General features: G+C 46.6%; 1 protein-coding gene across 5 annotated transcripts in view; it reads right to left on the bottom strand.

Annotated features, from left to right (window-relative positions):
• TACC1 (transforming acidic coiled-coil containing protein 1) overlaps window positions 1–15,726 on the bottom strand; it is a 130,612-nt gene that overhangs the window by 39,270 nt on the left and 75,616 nt on the right. For 3 of the 5 annotated variants that reach the window (XM_082200290.1, XM_082200287.1, XM_082200291.1), the window contains 3 exons: window positions 8,880–8,915; window positions 6,356–6,416; window positions 4,571–4,784 (listed from right to left, as the gene is read on the bottom strand). In XM_082200290.1, the coding sequence (XP_082056416.1) occupies window positions 4,571–4,784; window positions 6,356–6,416; window positions 8,880–8,915 (311 nt within the window). The remainder of the gene's footprint in view (window positions 1–4,570; window positions 4,785–6,355; window positions 6,417–8,879; window positions 8,916–15,726) is intronic. The other 2 variants (XM_082200289.1, XM_082200288.1) reach the window with 2 other exon arrangements.

Below are 15,726 nucleotides of genomic sequence, written 5' to 3'. Positions count from 1 at the left end.
TTTTGCCCAAGTGCAATACTTTACATTTCTCCCTGTTAAAATTCATCTTGTTTGTTTTGGCCCAGTTCTCTAATCTGTCAAGGTCGTTTTGAAGTGTGATCCTGTCCTCTGGGGTGTTAGCCACCCCTCCCAGTTTGGTGTCATCTGCAAATTTGATCAGGATGCCCTTGAGTCCATCATCCACGTCGTTGATAAAGATGTTGAATAAGACCGGGCCCAAGACAGAACCCTGTGGCACCCCACTAGTCACTCTTCTCCAGGATGAAGAGGAACCATTGATGAGCACCCTTTGGGCTAGGTCAGTCAGCCAGTTACAAATCCACTGAGTGGTAGCATAGTCAAGACCACATTTTACCAGCTTCTTTACAAGAATATCATGGGGCACCTTGTCAAATGCCTTGCTGAAATCAAGGTAGGCTACATCCACTGCGTTCCCTTCATCTACCAGGCTTGTAATTCTGTCAAAAAACGAGATCAGGTTAGTCTGACATGACTTATTTTTCAGAAATCCATGCTGACTATTGGTAATCACAGCATTCCTTTCTAGGTGCTCACAGACTGTTTGCTTAATGATCTGCTCCAGAATCTTCCCTGGTATTGATGTCAGACTGACTGGGCGGTAATTATTTGGGTCCTCTCTTTTCCCCTTTTTGAAAATAGGGACAACATTTGCCCTCCTCCAGTCTGCCGGGACTTCGCCTGTTCTCCAGGAATTCTCAAAGATGACTGCCAGTGGTTCTGAGATCACATCTGCCAGTTCTTTTAATACTCTTGGATGCAGTTCATCTGGCCCTGGAGACTTGAATACATCTAAACTAGCCAAGTATTCTTGTACTATCTCCTTAGTTATTCTGGGCTGTGTTTCCTCTGCTGAATCATTTGCTCCAAATTCTTGAGGTCGGGCATTGTTTTCTTTATTGGAGAAGACTGAGGCAAAGAAGGCATTGAGGAGTTCAGCCCTTTCTTTGTCCCCTGTTTGCATTTCACCATCTTCTCCTCTGAGTGACCCCATTGTTTCTTTGTTCTTCCTTTTGCTACGAACATACCCATAAAAGCCTTTTTTTTTGCTTTTAACCTCTCTAGCAAGCCTGAGTTCATTCTGTGCTTTAGCTTTTCTGACTTTGTGTCTACACGTGCTGGCTATTTGTTTGAATTCCTCTTTGGTGGTTTCCCCCCTTTTCCATTTTTTGTACACATCCTTTTTTAATCTTAACTCAGTTAAAAGTTCTTTAGATAGCCACCCTGGCTTCTTTAGGCACCTTCCATGTTTCCGTCTCAATGGTATTGCCTGACGTTGTGCTTTTACTATCTCCCTCTTAACAAACTCCCAGCCATCATGAACTCCCTTTCCTTTTAGTATTACTGTCCATGGGATCTCACCCAGCACTTCCCTAAGTTTTATGAAGTCGGCTTTCTTAAAGTCAAGAAATTGAGTCCTAGTATGCTTGGCTGCTCCTTTCCGCTGTATAGAAAACTTCAGAAGAGCATGATCACTCGCGCCTAATGATCCTTCCACTTCTACCCCACTAACCAGGTCATCAACATTGGTTAGGACCAGATCTAAGATGGCTGTTCCTCTTGTTGCTTCTCCCACTTTCTGGACAATGAAGTTGTCTGCAAGGCCAGTGAGGAATCTGTTTGACCTTATGCTCTTGGCTGAGTTTGACATCCAACAAATATCCGGGTAATTGAAGTCCCCCATTACTACTATCTCCCTTCCTTTTGCATGCTTGGCCATCTGTTCCAGGCCATCTGTTCCAGATCTAGACTATTCCTATACTACTTAATATATAAAAATACCTCTAGGTTGTGCATAAGCAACTAAAATAGCAACAATAAATATTATAAAATTACACATAAACCATTATACAAATTAGTCTTAAATATATACAGATATCTATTTCTCCTCCTCCTGGCACACCTCCTTACTCAACATGTCACAGCCTCCTGGCTCCCACTGAGGGCCCAAACTCCCAAATCACCCCTGAGATCTCACAACAAAGAAGGTTCCTGGAACCCGCTGGCTGCACTTGAGTCTCTCACATGAGGCTTGCTTTTATGGGCAGACACCGAGGATGATGGCGCCTCCTCAGGCCTCCCACAACTGGAGGCCAGTCACCCAGTTCCAGGTAACAGCAGGTTTGATTGGGCAAGTGTCTCAGGGGAGCCAAAGGGTGGCTAATAGGCCACCCCCCAGCTCCTTCTCTGGCCTCTGGACTGCACATCTCTCCTCTTCCACACCCAACAATTTTGCTTAACCAAGGGTTGCTTTGGAACTCACCAAGCTACAGGGGATGGGGCTGGAGCCACAGAACCAAGCTGTGGCTTGTTTGCTCATTTGCAAGACAAGCTATATGGGCCTGAGATCTCTTTTTCAAATACCCTACCAAATGGCGCTTCCCCTCCTACACACTGACTTGGATTCATAAGAAACAGGAAGCCAAACTGTGGCCTAGTGTGAACAAGCTGATGCATGGGGTGAAAATTGCAGCTGATTTGCTCTGCAACCAGGAGCTATGCCATGGTTTTGCTCTGCGTTTTATGCAAACCGAAGCTTGTGGTTTGTCTCACTCAGGACATACTATGAACTCAAGAACCAACCTTGGCTATAGCTTGTGGGTCGTATTTTTGCTTTGTGGGCCATGTGAACCGAGGCTTATAGTTTGTCTCATGCCAAACAAACTGCAGCCAAATTTTGTCCTGGGTTATCACTCATAGTTTGTTTCAAGCAAGCCAACCCACAAGCTAACAAGAGTTTTTTTCAAAGCGTTAATTCTATCCTGCAACAACAACAAAAGATCCCTCCGCCTTGGAACACACTTTTAAAAGAAAAGCCTGACTGGCTCTTTTAATGGAATAACATTTTAAAGAAATGCCTGAAGGAACTGATATTATAGTTTGAAATCTTGTTTATTCTGCTATATTTTACTCCAAGAAGACCCATTTATCCTAAATAGGATAGACAGACATGTATGTACAAAATATTTCTTTTTTAATGTGATCACATTGAGATCCCAAGATGAATTTTTGCAAGTAACTCTTAGAAATATGGTGTAATCAATACATTACTTAGGAAATTTTTAATCATATTAATTTTTAATTATTTTTTAAATTTTGAAACTTAAATTCAGAATTCAAAGCAAGCCCGTCATGTTACATATCACATTAAAGCCCATGAAGATCTGAAGAGATTAGTATTTTTAGTTTTGAAATACTACAATTCTGGGTTGAGCTTTAAAGGTTTTTATGTAGCATGGCAAGGCCAAAATTGACCATTTTTTGAAATTCCCTCATAACTAAAAACAGGATGAGATAAAAAATTAAAAACTGAGACCTGGGACCTTCTCTTAGACTACTTTTAGGAAACTGAAACTGAAAGCAGTATGAAATGGTAATTGGCCTTAAAAGAAAAGGTTCTCCTGGTGTGAACAGGCACTTTCATGATAAAGCAAAGTTCACTGGGGGTAGGAGATTTACACCAAGAGTACAAAATTAGCAATGCGGGGTGGTGGTGAGTGAATGCATGGCCACGAAATTAGATGTCTGCTTCCCAATCTCAAAAAGACACCTTTACATGGGCTTTGGTGATAAGCACATTAAGTGAAACTTAACTGGAATTAAGGCTACAATCCTAAATACCGTATTTTTCGCCCTATAGGGCGCACCAGCCCATAGGACGCACCTCGGGGTTTTTTTTTTGGGGGGGAAATAAATAAAAAAAAATTATTCCCCCGCCCCCCGCCGCGGCTGCCTCCCCAAGCCTTGCGCACACCTGCCCGAAGCATGGGGCACCCTCTGGCGTGCTTCGGGCGACAAGCTGCCGCCCCAAGCCTCGCGCGCCCGGTGGGACCTCCCACCGGGCGCGCTAGGCTTGCGGACACTCGCCCGAAGCACGGGGAGCCCTCCGGAGGGCTCCCTGTGCTTCGGGCGACAGGCTGCTGCCCCAAGCCTCGCGTGCTCGGCGGGACCTCCTGCCAGGCACGCAAGGCTTGTGGACACTCGCCGGGGCTGCAGGCTGCTGCCCGCAAGCCTTGTGAGCCCACGGGAACTCCCGCCGGGCTTGCAAGGCTTGCGGATAGCTTCCTGAAGCCTGGAGAGCGAGAGGGGTCAGTGCCCACCGACGTCTCTCGCTCTCCAGGCTTCAGCAAAAGCCTGCATTCGCCCCATAGGACGCACACACATTTCCCCTTCATTTTTAGAGGGGAAAAGGTGCGTCCTATGGGGCGAAAAATACGGTACACTTGCTAGGGACGAAGTGTTCCATCAAATGGAGCAGGGCTTACATCCGAGTGAACACACATAAGATAGGACTGCACAGTTGCTTTCAAAATAGCAGGTGACTATTTGACCAAAAATCCATTTATCAGCCAACAGTCCTCTCAAGAAACACACACACGTTCCCCCAGTGCCGCTTCTCCCCTTGGAGCCTTCCAGGTGTTGGCAACTGCAATTCCCATCAGAATAGCCAGCACTGTTGGGAGCTGTAGTCCCCAACACCTGGAGGGCATAGGATGGGGAGGTTAAAGGTTAAAACAAGGGGCGGGAAACAGAGAGGGAGAGACTTTCGTACCTTCTCCTGGGGATGAAAACGTATGACTTATGGCAGACGCAGGAACATTGGAACACTCAAAGTACTCCAGGTCTTCCTCTGGCTCACCTTTCGCCTCCAAGTCCGCTGCCTTTTGACTGGAGGATGTGCAAGCCAGTTTCTCTTCGTCAGTGGCATGCCCATCTCGGTTGGAAAGGTCTGGGATTTTGGAGGAAAGCACGGCTTCCTCTTTGTCCTGCACAAGCAAGGAGACAGTTAAACAGGGATCAGCCCATTGCCCAGGACTTGGATAACATTAATCGGGGGGAGGGGGGGGAGGAATCCGGAAGTGGCCAGGGACAGCTGTCTGTGCCTTCCATTCCACTCCTTTTCACTTTCCAGCTTCTTAAAACATTGAATTGATTTATTGTCAGCCACCAAAATGGTTCTTGCAAGAAAATGAAAATATTTAGGGGGGTTGAATAAGGATATCTGGTAGAGTCAAATCTGGTCCATACACTTATACACTGAAAAGCAAACTTGAAAATTAAGGTACACCAGAGGACACCCCTCCAAAAAGGATTCATTCTTGCTTACGGTACATGGCAAAATGTATTTCATATATTAATGATGATTGAAATGTTCAAATATGCTTCTATTTGGAATTCTTAGTAACCTTTTAAAGTGAGAATATCACAAGAACTTAAAGACAATATCCTATTTTAAAATAAATCAATTTTCTTTTATAGAAATGCTGCTACTTCTCAACGCCAGTAATAATGATAATAATATGGGGGGGGGGGAGAAAGAAACAACTCAGATTTGTGCTTTGTATGAGCATGTTTAATTTTAGTTTTCCTTCGTCCCCCCCACCCCCCCAGTTCTTGTGTGCAACTGAGGTGTATATTCTTGTTTAAATAAATAAAGATTTTTATTATTATACTTTATTTTAAAAGCTTCTGGAAAAAGAGTTAATTTAGCCTGCAGCTCTGGTCTTCCTAACAGGCAGGCAGTCGGATGCCTCCGTAGGAAGGGCGGTGGCTCACTGGTATGGCTCATGCTGTATCTCAAACAAGGCTCTGGTTCTTCCTGTGCAGGCTGGGAGCGGGGGGAACCCTCTCTGGAAGACTGGAGAGATCCTGCCAGTGCTGGAGCTGATAGGTAGCCTATTCTGGCACAAGGCGGCTCCCAATGTAGCTTGGTGGAGAGCCACTGCAGACAATACCAATGGTCTGACTCAGCCTATATTCCAGGGTCTGCTTTAGGTTCTTAAGGTGCCCTCAGTGTGGACCGTTCCCTGAGTGGATCCCCCTCTTTCCCATTTGCCCTCTTCCCCTGTGCCCCATCTGCTCCGCTGCCCTGCAGGAAAGAGCAAGGCAAGCAAAAGCTGCCATTCCTTCTTCTTCCCTTGTCTCCTTTTGGACAGTAGGAAGAGGGCAGATAGAGGCAGGAACAGCAGAGAGTAATTCTGAGGGACGTGGGCCCAGGCAGAGTCCCAAGGATGCCAACTCTGGAAGGTGCACCTGTCCCCGGCTGCTAGTGCAAGGAACCCTTCTCCAAATCCAAAGCTCTTCCACATGGATTACTACTTAAGAAAAGCCTTGCTGGATCCAGCCAGTGGCCCACTGAATGTGGCCTCCTGCTCTCATGTTCCCCCCAGCAGATGCCTAAGGGAAGCCTGCAAGCAGGACCTGAGTGCCACGGCTCTCCCCCGAACCCCCCCCAGAGGTGCACAGCCTCTGACAGTGGAGGGAGACTATAGCCATCGTGTGGGCCTTCTCTCCTGTGAATGTGGGGAGCAAGTGGCAGTTCTTGGCTACCCCATACCTGGGAGCAGACATCGAGAACCAGGGACGGTGCTTCATATTTCTTCACCTTGCAGCCACTCCTGCAGAGAGAAAGGGAGGACGGGGTCAGCGTTGGACTTTCTGTTATTGGGTGTGGGGTAGGGAGCTGAGGAGTCAGGGAGGGAGGCAAGTAGTCAGGACCAGATGGCAGGACCAGAATTGGCACCCACGTTGTTGGCATAGCAGATCTCAGCCCTGATCGGGGAAGGCCATGTTCTTTCTTAAAACAGGAGGTGGGGAGAGAAGAAGGGAGAGACCAACACAACAGCTACTGTGCTCAAAAGACCATAGACTCTGAAACAGCCAACACTTAAAAGCCGCTTTGCACGAGGGCAAACACAGGTCTGCTGCCAACTCAGCCAATCCTGGATATTAAGCAGCAGAGTCAGTTTTTCCAGCTGGGGAAAGGGTGACGATTCAGCGGCACAGTACTTGTTAAATGCAGGAAGGCCCTGGGTTCAACCCCCAGCACCTCCAGGTAGGGTGGGAAAGAGTCCTGCCTGAATACCTGCAGATCTGCTGACAGTCAGAGAAGATAATACTGAGCTAGACTGATCCATGATCTGATTTGATACGAGGCACCTTCCTACGCTGCTACTGGTCTCTTGCTAAAGCATCTCAGAAGTTAACTTTCCCTCTTGTAATGACTTTGGCTCAACAATGTTTGAAACTGAAATCATAGCACCACAGAATTGTACAGCTGGAAGGGACCGCAAGGATCATCTAATCCAAGTGGACTAACACTTTCCAAGAGAAGCAGAGGAACAATACCATGGATGTGGCGGCATCTACAGATTTTCTTTCTTGCTGTGGACTTGGAAGAGGAAGCCAAGTGATGCCACTGCAGGAAAGGGCACAAGAGGAAAGCAGTGGAACAAAAAGCTTTCCCCAGGAGCAGGAGAGCTGCTTCTGCCTGCGAAGCCCTGTGCAAATCATGATACCCCGTTCAGATGTAATGGGCACAGCGCCTCTTGCCAGGGGAGGTGAGAGTAGGCAGAGTGCACCAGCAGGCAGCTCATTCACAGAAACACCATGATAAGCCAGGAAGCCTGACTTATGCCAGAGGCTGGGCAGATTTTATTCTACTTTTCATACAGAACTGGCCTCCCAAAGCAGCTCAGGTCCATAAAGAACTGAACACAGTGCTAGGAACCCACCAATTAAGCTGGACAGCAAGAGCCCCCTCTCGCCACAGCTGCCCAGAAGCTGCCTCTGACCACAGAGGCACCATGCAGAAAGACCCCCCCATAGGCATCTAATCCCCTTTTCTAAGCTGCTAGCCCTCACAGTCATCTTGCCACAGCAACATGAAGGAAGGCTTGACTTTGGTTTGCCCTGAAACTGCCCATCCATCCAATGTGATGGGAAAAATCTCCATCAGGATTGTGCAGCTTTTAATAGAGGATCTATGCCTTGGCCTTATACCAGGAGTGGGGAAACTCAGGCCCAGGAGCCCAGTGTGGTCTCTGTGGCCCTTGGGACTCTCTCCAGGCCATGCCCCTCCCTGTAGACCACACCCCTCTCTGGCAAAGGTGTCCCGGAGCGGCAGTGATGCCTCTTGCTTCCCAGCTGTGTGTGGAAACTGGCCCTATAAACAAAGATCAACATGGCAGTCCTTCCTCCGCCCACTTCTGCCTTGATCCCTGCCTACTGCTAGCAGGTGGCCCCCAGAACGTTGCCCAGAAGAGAAGGCGGCCCTTGGGATGAAGAAGGTTCCCCAAGGTTCCTCTGATGGTGTTTCCTGCTTGGCAGGGGGTTGGACTCGATGGCCCTTGTGGTCTCTTCCAACTCTATGATTCTATGATTCTAAGTGCTGCCTCAGGCTCTCCTTTTTCCTAAAGCAAGAAAAGGCGCCTATTGCAGCCTCTCTTCAGATGGCAGGGTGGATAACTGGTGTCACTCCCTATGCTGTTGGCCATGACACCTGGGACTGGAGGACCACATCCTTCTCACTCTGTTCTGGGGAAACTTTTTCCGTGCCTAGTTCTGTAGGTTTTCCATTTCTGCAATGTGGAAGATAAGAGCTAGCTGAAGCTCCCCACTTGAGACTGTGAAGGGCCATAATCTCTGAAACTATGTGGCTTTTTTTACTGAAGACCCAGACATTCGTTTCTGAAAAAGGTGGGCTAACCAAAAACGAATTCTTGGCTTTGGAATGAAAGAAGAGCCATAATGTGTGTTTTTTTGGGAGGGGGAGCGGGGGGGGGGAGCACACAGCAAATGCACGGAATTTGTTATGCCTTGGAAACTCATAGAAAGCAAGCATGCCACAGCAGCCAGCCCAGCCATCTCCCAGGCCTCATTCTGCTGCAAAGCTAAGCTGCCAGGTGAAATTATGGTCTTCTAAGAGGAGGCTGGAGACAAGAGACAGACAAAAATCTCAGAATAAATAGGCGAGGAAGCTGCATGCAATGAAGAGAGAGGGGGGGAGGGAGAGAAAAAATCAACAAAAACACCAAAACCCAAAGAGGAACACAAGAAAAAGAAAGGAAATAAGTACTTACAACAGAAAACAGAGAAATTTCACTTGTTCTGTAGTCCTGATGCACCAAAAATGAACAGACAGGAAAGAAAGAAAGGTAGAGAGATGGAGGGAGAGGGGAAAAAAGAACATGTAAAAGACCCAGGGGAGTGTGTGTGTGTGTGTGTGTGTGTGTGTGTGTGTGTGTGTGTTTTCAGTATATATATTTTCTCCCTGGATAAATACAGAAGTCATACTATGAGTGGAAAGACTATGCAAAGAAGAAATGTAAAACTTCAAATGTTTGCTGCTGGTGTGCAGAAGCCCTACAAATGAGTGCATAACTTAGAGCCAGGGCTATGTGAGCCCCCTGTTGATGTAAAGCTGGAGAATGCTACATGAGGGAATATAATTTAGCCTCCTGAGAATCAGGAAACAACATCTCAGGTTTCTAGCCCTCATGGCTATGAAGATATGCTTCAATACGTGTGGACATAGAATCACGGAGGCAAAAGACACTTCAAAGGTCATCCAGCCCAATCCCTTGCCTATCAGGAAGGCTGTAGCCATGAATTTTCTGCACTGGCAAGCGCCACAGCAATTTCAAAAGCCAGAAGAGTATTAGCTCCACGTGGCGCCTGCTCCTCAGTATAACTAGAAGAACAAAAAGAAATTACACAAAAGAGCAGTAAAACGAGACAAAACAAAAACTGCAGAACTGTGCAATGGAGGGGAAACTATGCAAACATTCTCAAAGTTGTAAAATTCAGCTTTGAGGGGGAAGGACCAGGATTACCAGGCATAAGTTTCTTGTGTTTTTAGCATAGTGTAGACTTAGCACTACTCAAAGCCAACTGTAGCTAGAGTTGACCTTTAGGACAAGGCTCTAGTTTGATCTAACAGCTCAGTTCTTGCAAACTTGTCATACCAATACAGTGGTACCTCGGGTTACATACGCTTCAGGTTACATACGCTTCAGGTTACAGACTCTGATAACCCGGAAATAATACCTCGGGTTAAGAACTTTGCTTCAGGATGAGAACAGAAATCGTGCTCCGGCGGCCCGGCGGCGGCAGGAGGCCCCATTAACTAAAGTGGTGCTTCAGGTTAAGAACAGTTTCAGGTTAAGAACGGACCTCCAGAACGAATTAAGTACGTAACTAGAGGTACCACCGTATTTGTTAATTTGCATAGGCTAAGAACAGGGGCTTAACGTCTATGACATCTATCCTCTTCCTACAGTACATCCCCGTTCCTGAAATGCACTGAATTACTACACAATACTGTACATTGCCAACCACGCTACTAGGGCTGGAACAATACAGACCACCTTCCAACACAGTAAAACTCTTATGTTTTAGTTCCATGTGGAGCCCTTCTAGGAGCCATATGTGACCAAGTTGTGATGCTCGCATATGGCCAAGCATCTTTTGCTTCATGTATGTAGGGGGAGGGGTGTGTTTGCACACAATGCAAAGCCAAAAATACTTGCGCATGGGTTTTTCTGCAGATGCAGAGCCTCTCTGAGGCTGTTTGGCTCCTCCTTTCACCTGTGTAGCAAAACAAGCCAGGTCCCAACTCACAGCCATAGTTTCCTGTTGCATGAAAACCTGGAAACCACGGTTTCAAATGAAGACAAGATATGAAGCCAGTATCAAACCATGGCTTTAAACCTGGCTTGTGTTGAATCCGTTAACCAAAATTTCCAGGTTTACATGCAGCAGGAAGCTATAGCTGTGAGCTGCATCCTGGCTTGTTTTGCTACTCACCTCAAAGAAGCAGTGAAGTGGCTGCAAAGGAAACCCTTTTTGTAGCACAGACCACTTGTGCACTAATTGGTTTTTGAAGCCAGAATAGTCTGTTTGGCATTGTGGGCATACACAGCTGGTGTGTGCTTGCAGGGGAGCCACAACCCACTAAGTATTCCCATCAGGTATACATGCGCTCTCTTGGATGCAGAAGCACTTCACACACAGAAATCTCGTCAGGGCTGAAACTGCTAAGATCCAAGATGTAACTGAACGACTGCAAGGAATCATAAAACCCACTGACAAATACCCCTTCCTCTTGGTTCATGTGGGAACCAATGACACTGCAAGCAATAGCCTCCAGAAGATCAAAAGAGATTACGAGGCTATGGGCAGGAAATTGAAGCAATTAAATGCACAAATTGTCATCTCATCTGTCCTCCCAGTTGAACGACGTGGCCCAGGGAAAGAGGGAAAAATAGTGGAAGTGAACAGCTGGTGTAAACAGGAACGGTTTGGATTCTTAGATCACGGACTGCAGTTTCTTGAAGATGGACTTCTGGCAAGCGATGGGCTGCACCTCACAACGGTTGGGAGAAATGTTTTTGCCAAAAATCTCAGGAACCTCATCAGGAGGGCTTTAAACTGACTAATGTGGGGGAGGGAGACAGTGCTCCTGAAGGTAGGAGTCTATCAATTGATGAAGATGATCATCCAAATGTCATAGACCAAATGGAGCAAACAGCACGCAGACCTAGTGGCGGGAGGAAAAAATCCTTAAATAAGAGACACGGGGGAATGATTAATGGACTTCAATGTCTGTACACTAATGCGCAAAGCATGGGAAATAAACAAGATGAGCTTGAGCTCTTGGTACAGCAAACTAAATATGACATAATAGGCATCACTGAAACTTGGTGGGTTAAGTTCCACGATTGGAATGTAATAATGGAGGGATACAATCTATTTCAGAGAAACAGACCAGACAAGAAAGGAGGAGGAGTGGCGTTATATGTCAGGGATGTGTATACCTGTGAAGAGATCCAAGATTTAGAACCTCAAAGCCAAAGTGAGAGCATTTGGGTCAAAATTAAGGGAGAGAAGAATAGCAGAGACCTCATTGTGGGAATAAAGAAATTCCTTCCAGTAGCACCTTAAAGACCAACTAAGTGCTACTGGAAGGAATTTCTTTATTTTGACTATGGCAGACCAACACGGCTACCTATCTGTAACTGAACTCATTGTGGGAGTTTACTATAGATCCCCAAGACAAACGGAGGACATAGATGATGCCTTCCTAGAACAGATGGCCAAGCATGCAAAAGGAAGGGAGATAGTAGTAATGGGGGACTTCAATTACCCGGATATTTGTTGGATGTCAAACTCAGCCAAGAGCATAAGGTCAAACAGATTCCTCACTGGCCTTGCAGACAACTTCATTGTCCAGAAAGTGGGAGAAGCAACAAGAGGAACAGCCATCTTAGATCTGGTCCTAACCAATGTTGATGACCTGGTTAGTGGGGTAGAAGTGGAAGGATCATTAGGCGCGAGTGATCATGCTCTTCTGAAGTTTACTATACAGCGGAAAGGAGCAGCCAAGCATACTAGGACTCAATTTCTTGACTTTAAGAAAGCTGACTTCATAAAACTTAGGGAAGTGCTGGGTGAGATCCCACGGACAGTAATACTAAAAGGAAAAAAGGAAAGGGAGTTCATGATGGCTGGGAGTTTGTTAAGAGGGAGATAGTAAAAGCACAACGTCAGGCAACAATAATGAGACGGAAACATGGAAGGTGCCTAAAGAAGCCAGGGTGGCTATCTAAAGAACTTTTAACTGAGTTAAGATTAAAAAAGGATGTGTACAAAAAATGGAAAAGGGGGAAAACCACCAAAGAGGAATTCAAACAAATAGCCAGCACGTGTAGACACAAAGTCAGAAAAGCTAAAGCACAGAATGAACTCAGGCTTGCTAGAGAGGTTAAAAGCAACAAAAAATAAAAAATAAAGCAAAAAATAAAATAAAGCAACAAAAAATAATGGGTATGTTCGTAGCAAAATGGAGAACAAAGAAACAGTGGGGTCACCCAGAGGAGAAGATGGTGAAATGCAAACAGGGGACACAGAAAGGGCTGAACTCCTCAATGCCTTCTTTGCCTCAGTCTTCTCCGATAAAGAAAACAATGCCTGACCTGAAGAATTTGGAGCAAATGATTCAGGAAAGGAAACACAGCCCAGAATAACTAAGGAGATAGTACAAGAATACTTGGCTAATTTAGATGTATTCAAGTCTCCAGGGCCAGATGAACTGCATCCAAGAGTATTAAAAGAACTGGCAGAGGTGATCTCAGAACCACTGGCAGTCATCTTTGAGAATTCCTGGAGAACAGGCAAAGTCCCGGCAGACTGGAGGAGGGCAAATGTTGTCCCTATTTTCAAAAAGGGGGAAAGAGAGGACCGAAATAATTACCGCCCAGTCAGTCTGACATCAATAGCAGGGAAGATTCTGGAGCAGATCATTAAGCAAACAGTCTGTGAGCACCTAGAAAGGAATGCTGTGATCACCAATAGTCAGCATGGATTTCTGAAAAATAAGTCATGTCAGACTAACCTGATCTTGTTTTTTGACAGAATTACAAGCCTGGTAGATGAAGGGAACGCAGTGGATGTAGCCTACCTTGATTTCAGCAAGGCATTTGACAAGGTGCCCCATGATATTCTTGTAAAGAAGCTGGTAAAATGTGGTCTTGACTCTGCTACCACTCAGTGGATTTGTAACTGGCTGACTGACCGAACCCAAAGGGTGCTCATCAATGGTTCCTCTTCATCCTGGAGAAGAGTGACTAGTGGGGTGCCACAGGGTTCTGTCTTGGGCCCAGTCTTATTCAACATCTTTATCAACGACTTGGATGATGGACTCAAGGGCATCCTGATCAAATTTGCAGATGACACCAAACTGGGAGGGGTGGCTAACACCCCAGAGGACAGGATCACACTTCAAAACGACCTTGACAGATTACAGAACTGGGCCAAAACAAGCAAGATGAACTTTAACAGGGAGAAATGTAAAGTATTGCACTTGGGCAAAAAAAATGAGAGGCACAAATACAAGATGGGTGACACCTGGCTTGAGAGCAGTACATGTGAAAAGGATCTAGGAGTCTTGGTTGACCACAAACTTGACATGAGCCAACAGTGTGACGCGGCAGCTAAAAAAAGCCAATGCAATTCTGGGCTGCATCAATAGGAGTATAGCACCTAGATCAAGGGAAGTAATAGTGCCACTGTATTCTGCTCTGGTCAGACCTCACCTGGAGTACTGTGTCCAGTTCTGGGCACCACAGTTCAAGAAGGACACTGACAAACTGGAACGTGTCCAGAGGAGGGCAACCAAAATGGTCAAAGGCCTGGAAACGATGCCTTATGAGGAACGACTAAGGGAGCTGGGCATGTTTCGCCTGGAGAAGAGGAGGTTAAGGGGTGATATGATAGCCATGTTCAAATATATAAAAGGATGTCACATAGAGGAGGGAGAAAGGTTGTTTTCTGCTGCTCCAGAGAAGCGGACACGGAGCAATGGATCCAAACTACAAGAAAGAGGATTCCACCTTAACATTAGGAAGAACTTCCTGACAGTAAGAGCTGTTTGACAGTGGAATTTGCTGTCAAGGAGTGTGGTGGAGTCTCCTACTTTGGAGGTCTTTAAGCAGAGGCTTGACAACCATATGTCAGGAGTGCTCTGATGGTGTTTCTTGCTTGGCAGGGGGTTGGACTCGATGGCCCTTGTGGTCTCTTCCAACTCTATGATTCTATGCTTTGGAGCTCACCCCTTTGCGAGTCCCTGCTGAACCCTGGTGCGTTACAGGAGAAGAAGATGCAGCAAGACACAAGCACTACCACAACCTCCTCAAGGCCTTGGGTCTGCTTGCTCCCAGGGGCCTGTGGCTATTTTGGCCGGCACCGGTGCCCTTGGAACCCTGGCTCCCGAGACTGTATGGAAGCTGTGAATAACAAAGGGCTGGGAGGGTCCAAGGAGAAAAGGATTTGTCTCCTGCACAATAAGCGTTTGTGCTTCGCAGGCAGTATCAGATTTTCCCACCTCCAAAGTCACCAGCTTTCTGATCGTTTCATATTCCAGCTAGGACTGGCTCGGGGCCTGAGGGGGGAGTGCTTTCCCCTCACCTCCCAGGGAAGGTGGCCATTTAAGCAGAGGCCGAGGGGGCCATCGCAGGATTAGGGAACCTCTGTCCTGTGGGAAGGGCTCTATTCTGCTTTGGCTGCATGACAGTTCCCATGCTGATGAGCTGGGGTTAAATCCTGCTCCATTGGCTGCACACCCCAGTTCCCCTGCTGGGAGCAGGCATGTGCAGGCAAAAGCAGTGTGTTTCTGGAGGTTTAAAGTGCAGCAGGGGACTGCTGGCAAAAGGGCTTTCAGAATCTACCCTGTGCTTTGAAATCCTGGCACATCCAGACTTCAAAGCCCCACTTCACCTAACCTTCATCCTGACATCCAGTGATTATTCAGCCTGGCAGGGGTGGAGAAATGACCCTGCTCCACAGCACCCTGAAGAGACAGGAATCTTTTGCTTCTCTTAAACAAGAACTTTCCTAATTTTCAGTGCTGGAATCTAAAAACCTATGTTTGCTGCAGGGACCCAGAACCCTGGAAATAAATGTGGAAAACCTATTGCTGGATTGTACCACAGCAGGTGGGGGGGCGGCTGTATTCTCCACAGAGGAAGTGGGTGAGGTACCCCATATATAGAAAACTAGCATGTCAGGATGAAGAAAAGGCTAAAACCATTCCCCTTGGCATACTAGGTTTCTGTGTGCAAGGAGCTTTAATATTTAAATTGCAATACACACACAATCTCTCTTAGGACTGAGCATTCGATCAGGCAGTTCCCACACATGCACTCCATTTTTCAGGGCTGGAGAGCCTTTCTCAGTGGCAGGCAGAGAAATGGATGCAAATTTTACCTCTGTCCAATAGGCTAGTTTCTACACAAGGCTTTTAATCCTCCCTCCCTCCCTCCAAGCAAAAGACCTTATCAGAGTTCAAGGACACATTCCAGCCAGGCAAAAGCAATCAAGGAGGACGTGAAGCAAGGCTGGTGGGGGGTGTGGCAGGGTGTGTGTGTGTCT

The sequence above is a fragment of the Podarcis vaucheri genome, assembly GCF_965113315.1.
Source record: "Podarcis vaucheri genome assembly, chromosome: 15".
Taxonomy (NCBI): domain Eukaryota; kingdom Metazoa; phylum Chordata; class Lepidosauria; order Squamata; family Lacertidae; genus Podarcis; species Podarcis vaucheri.
This window is presented reverse-complemented; position numbering and strand designations above follow the sequence as displayed.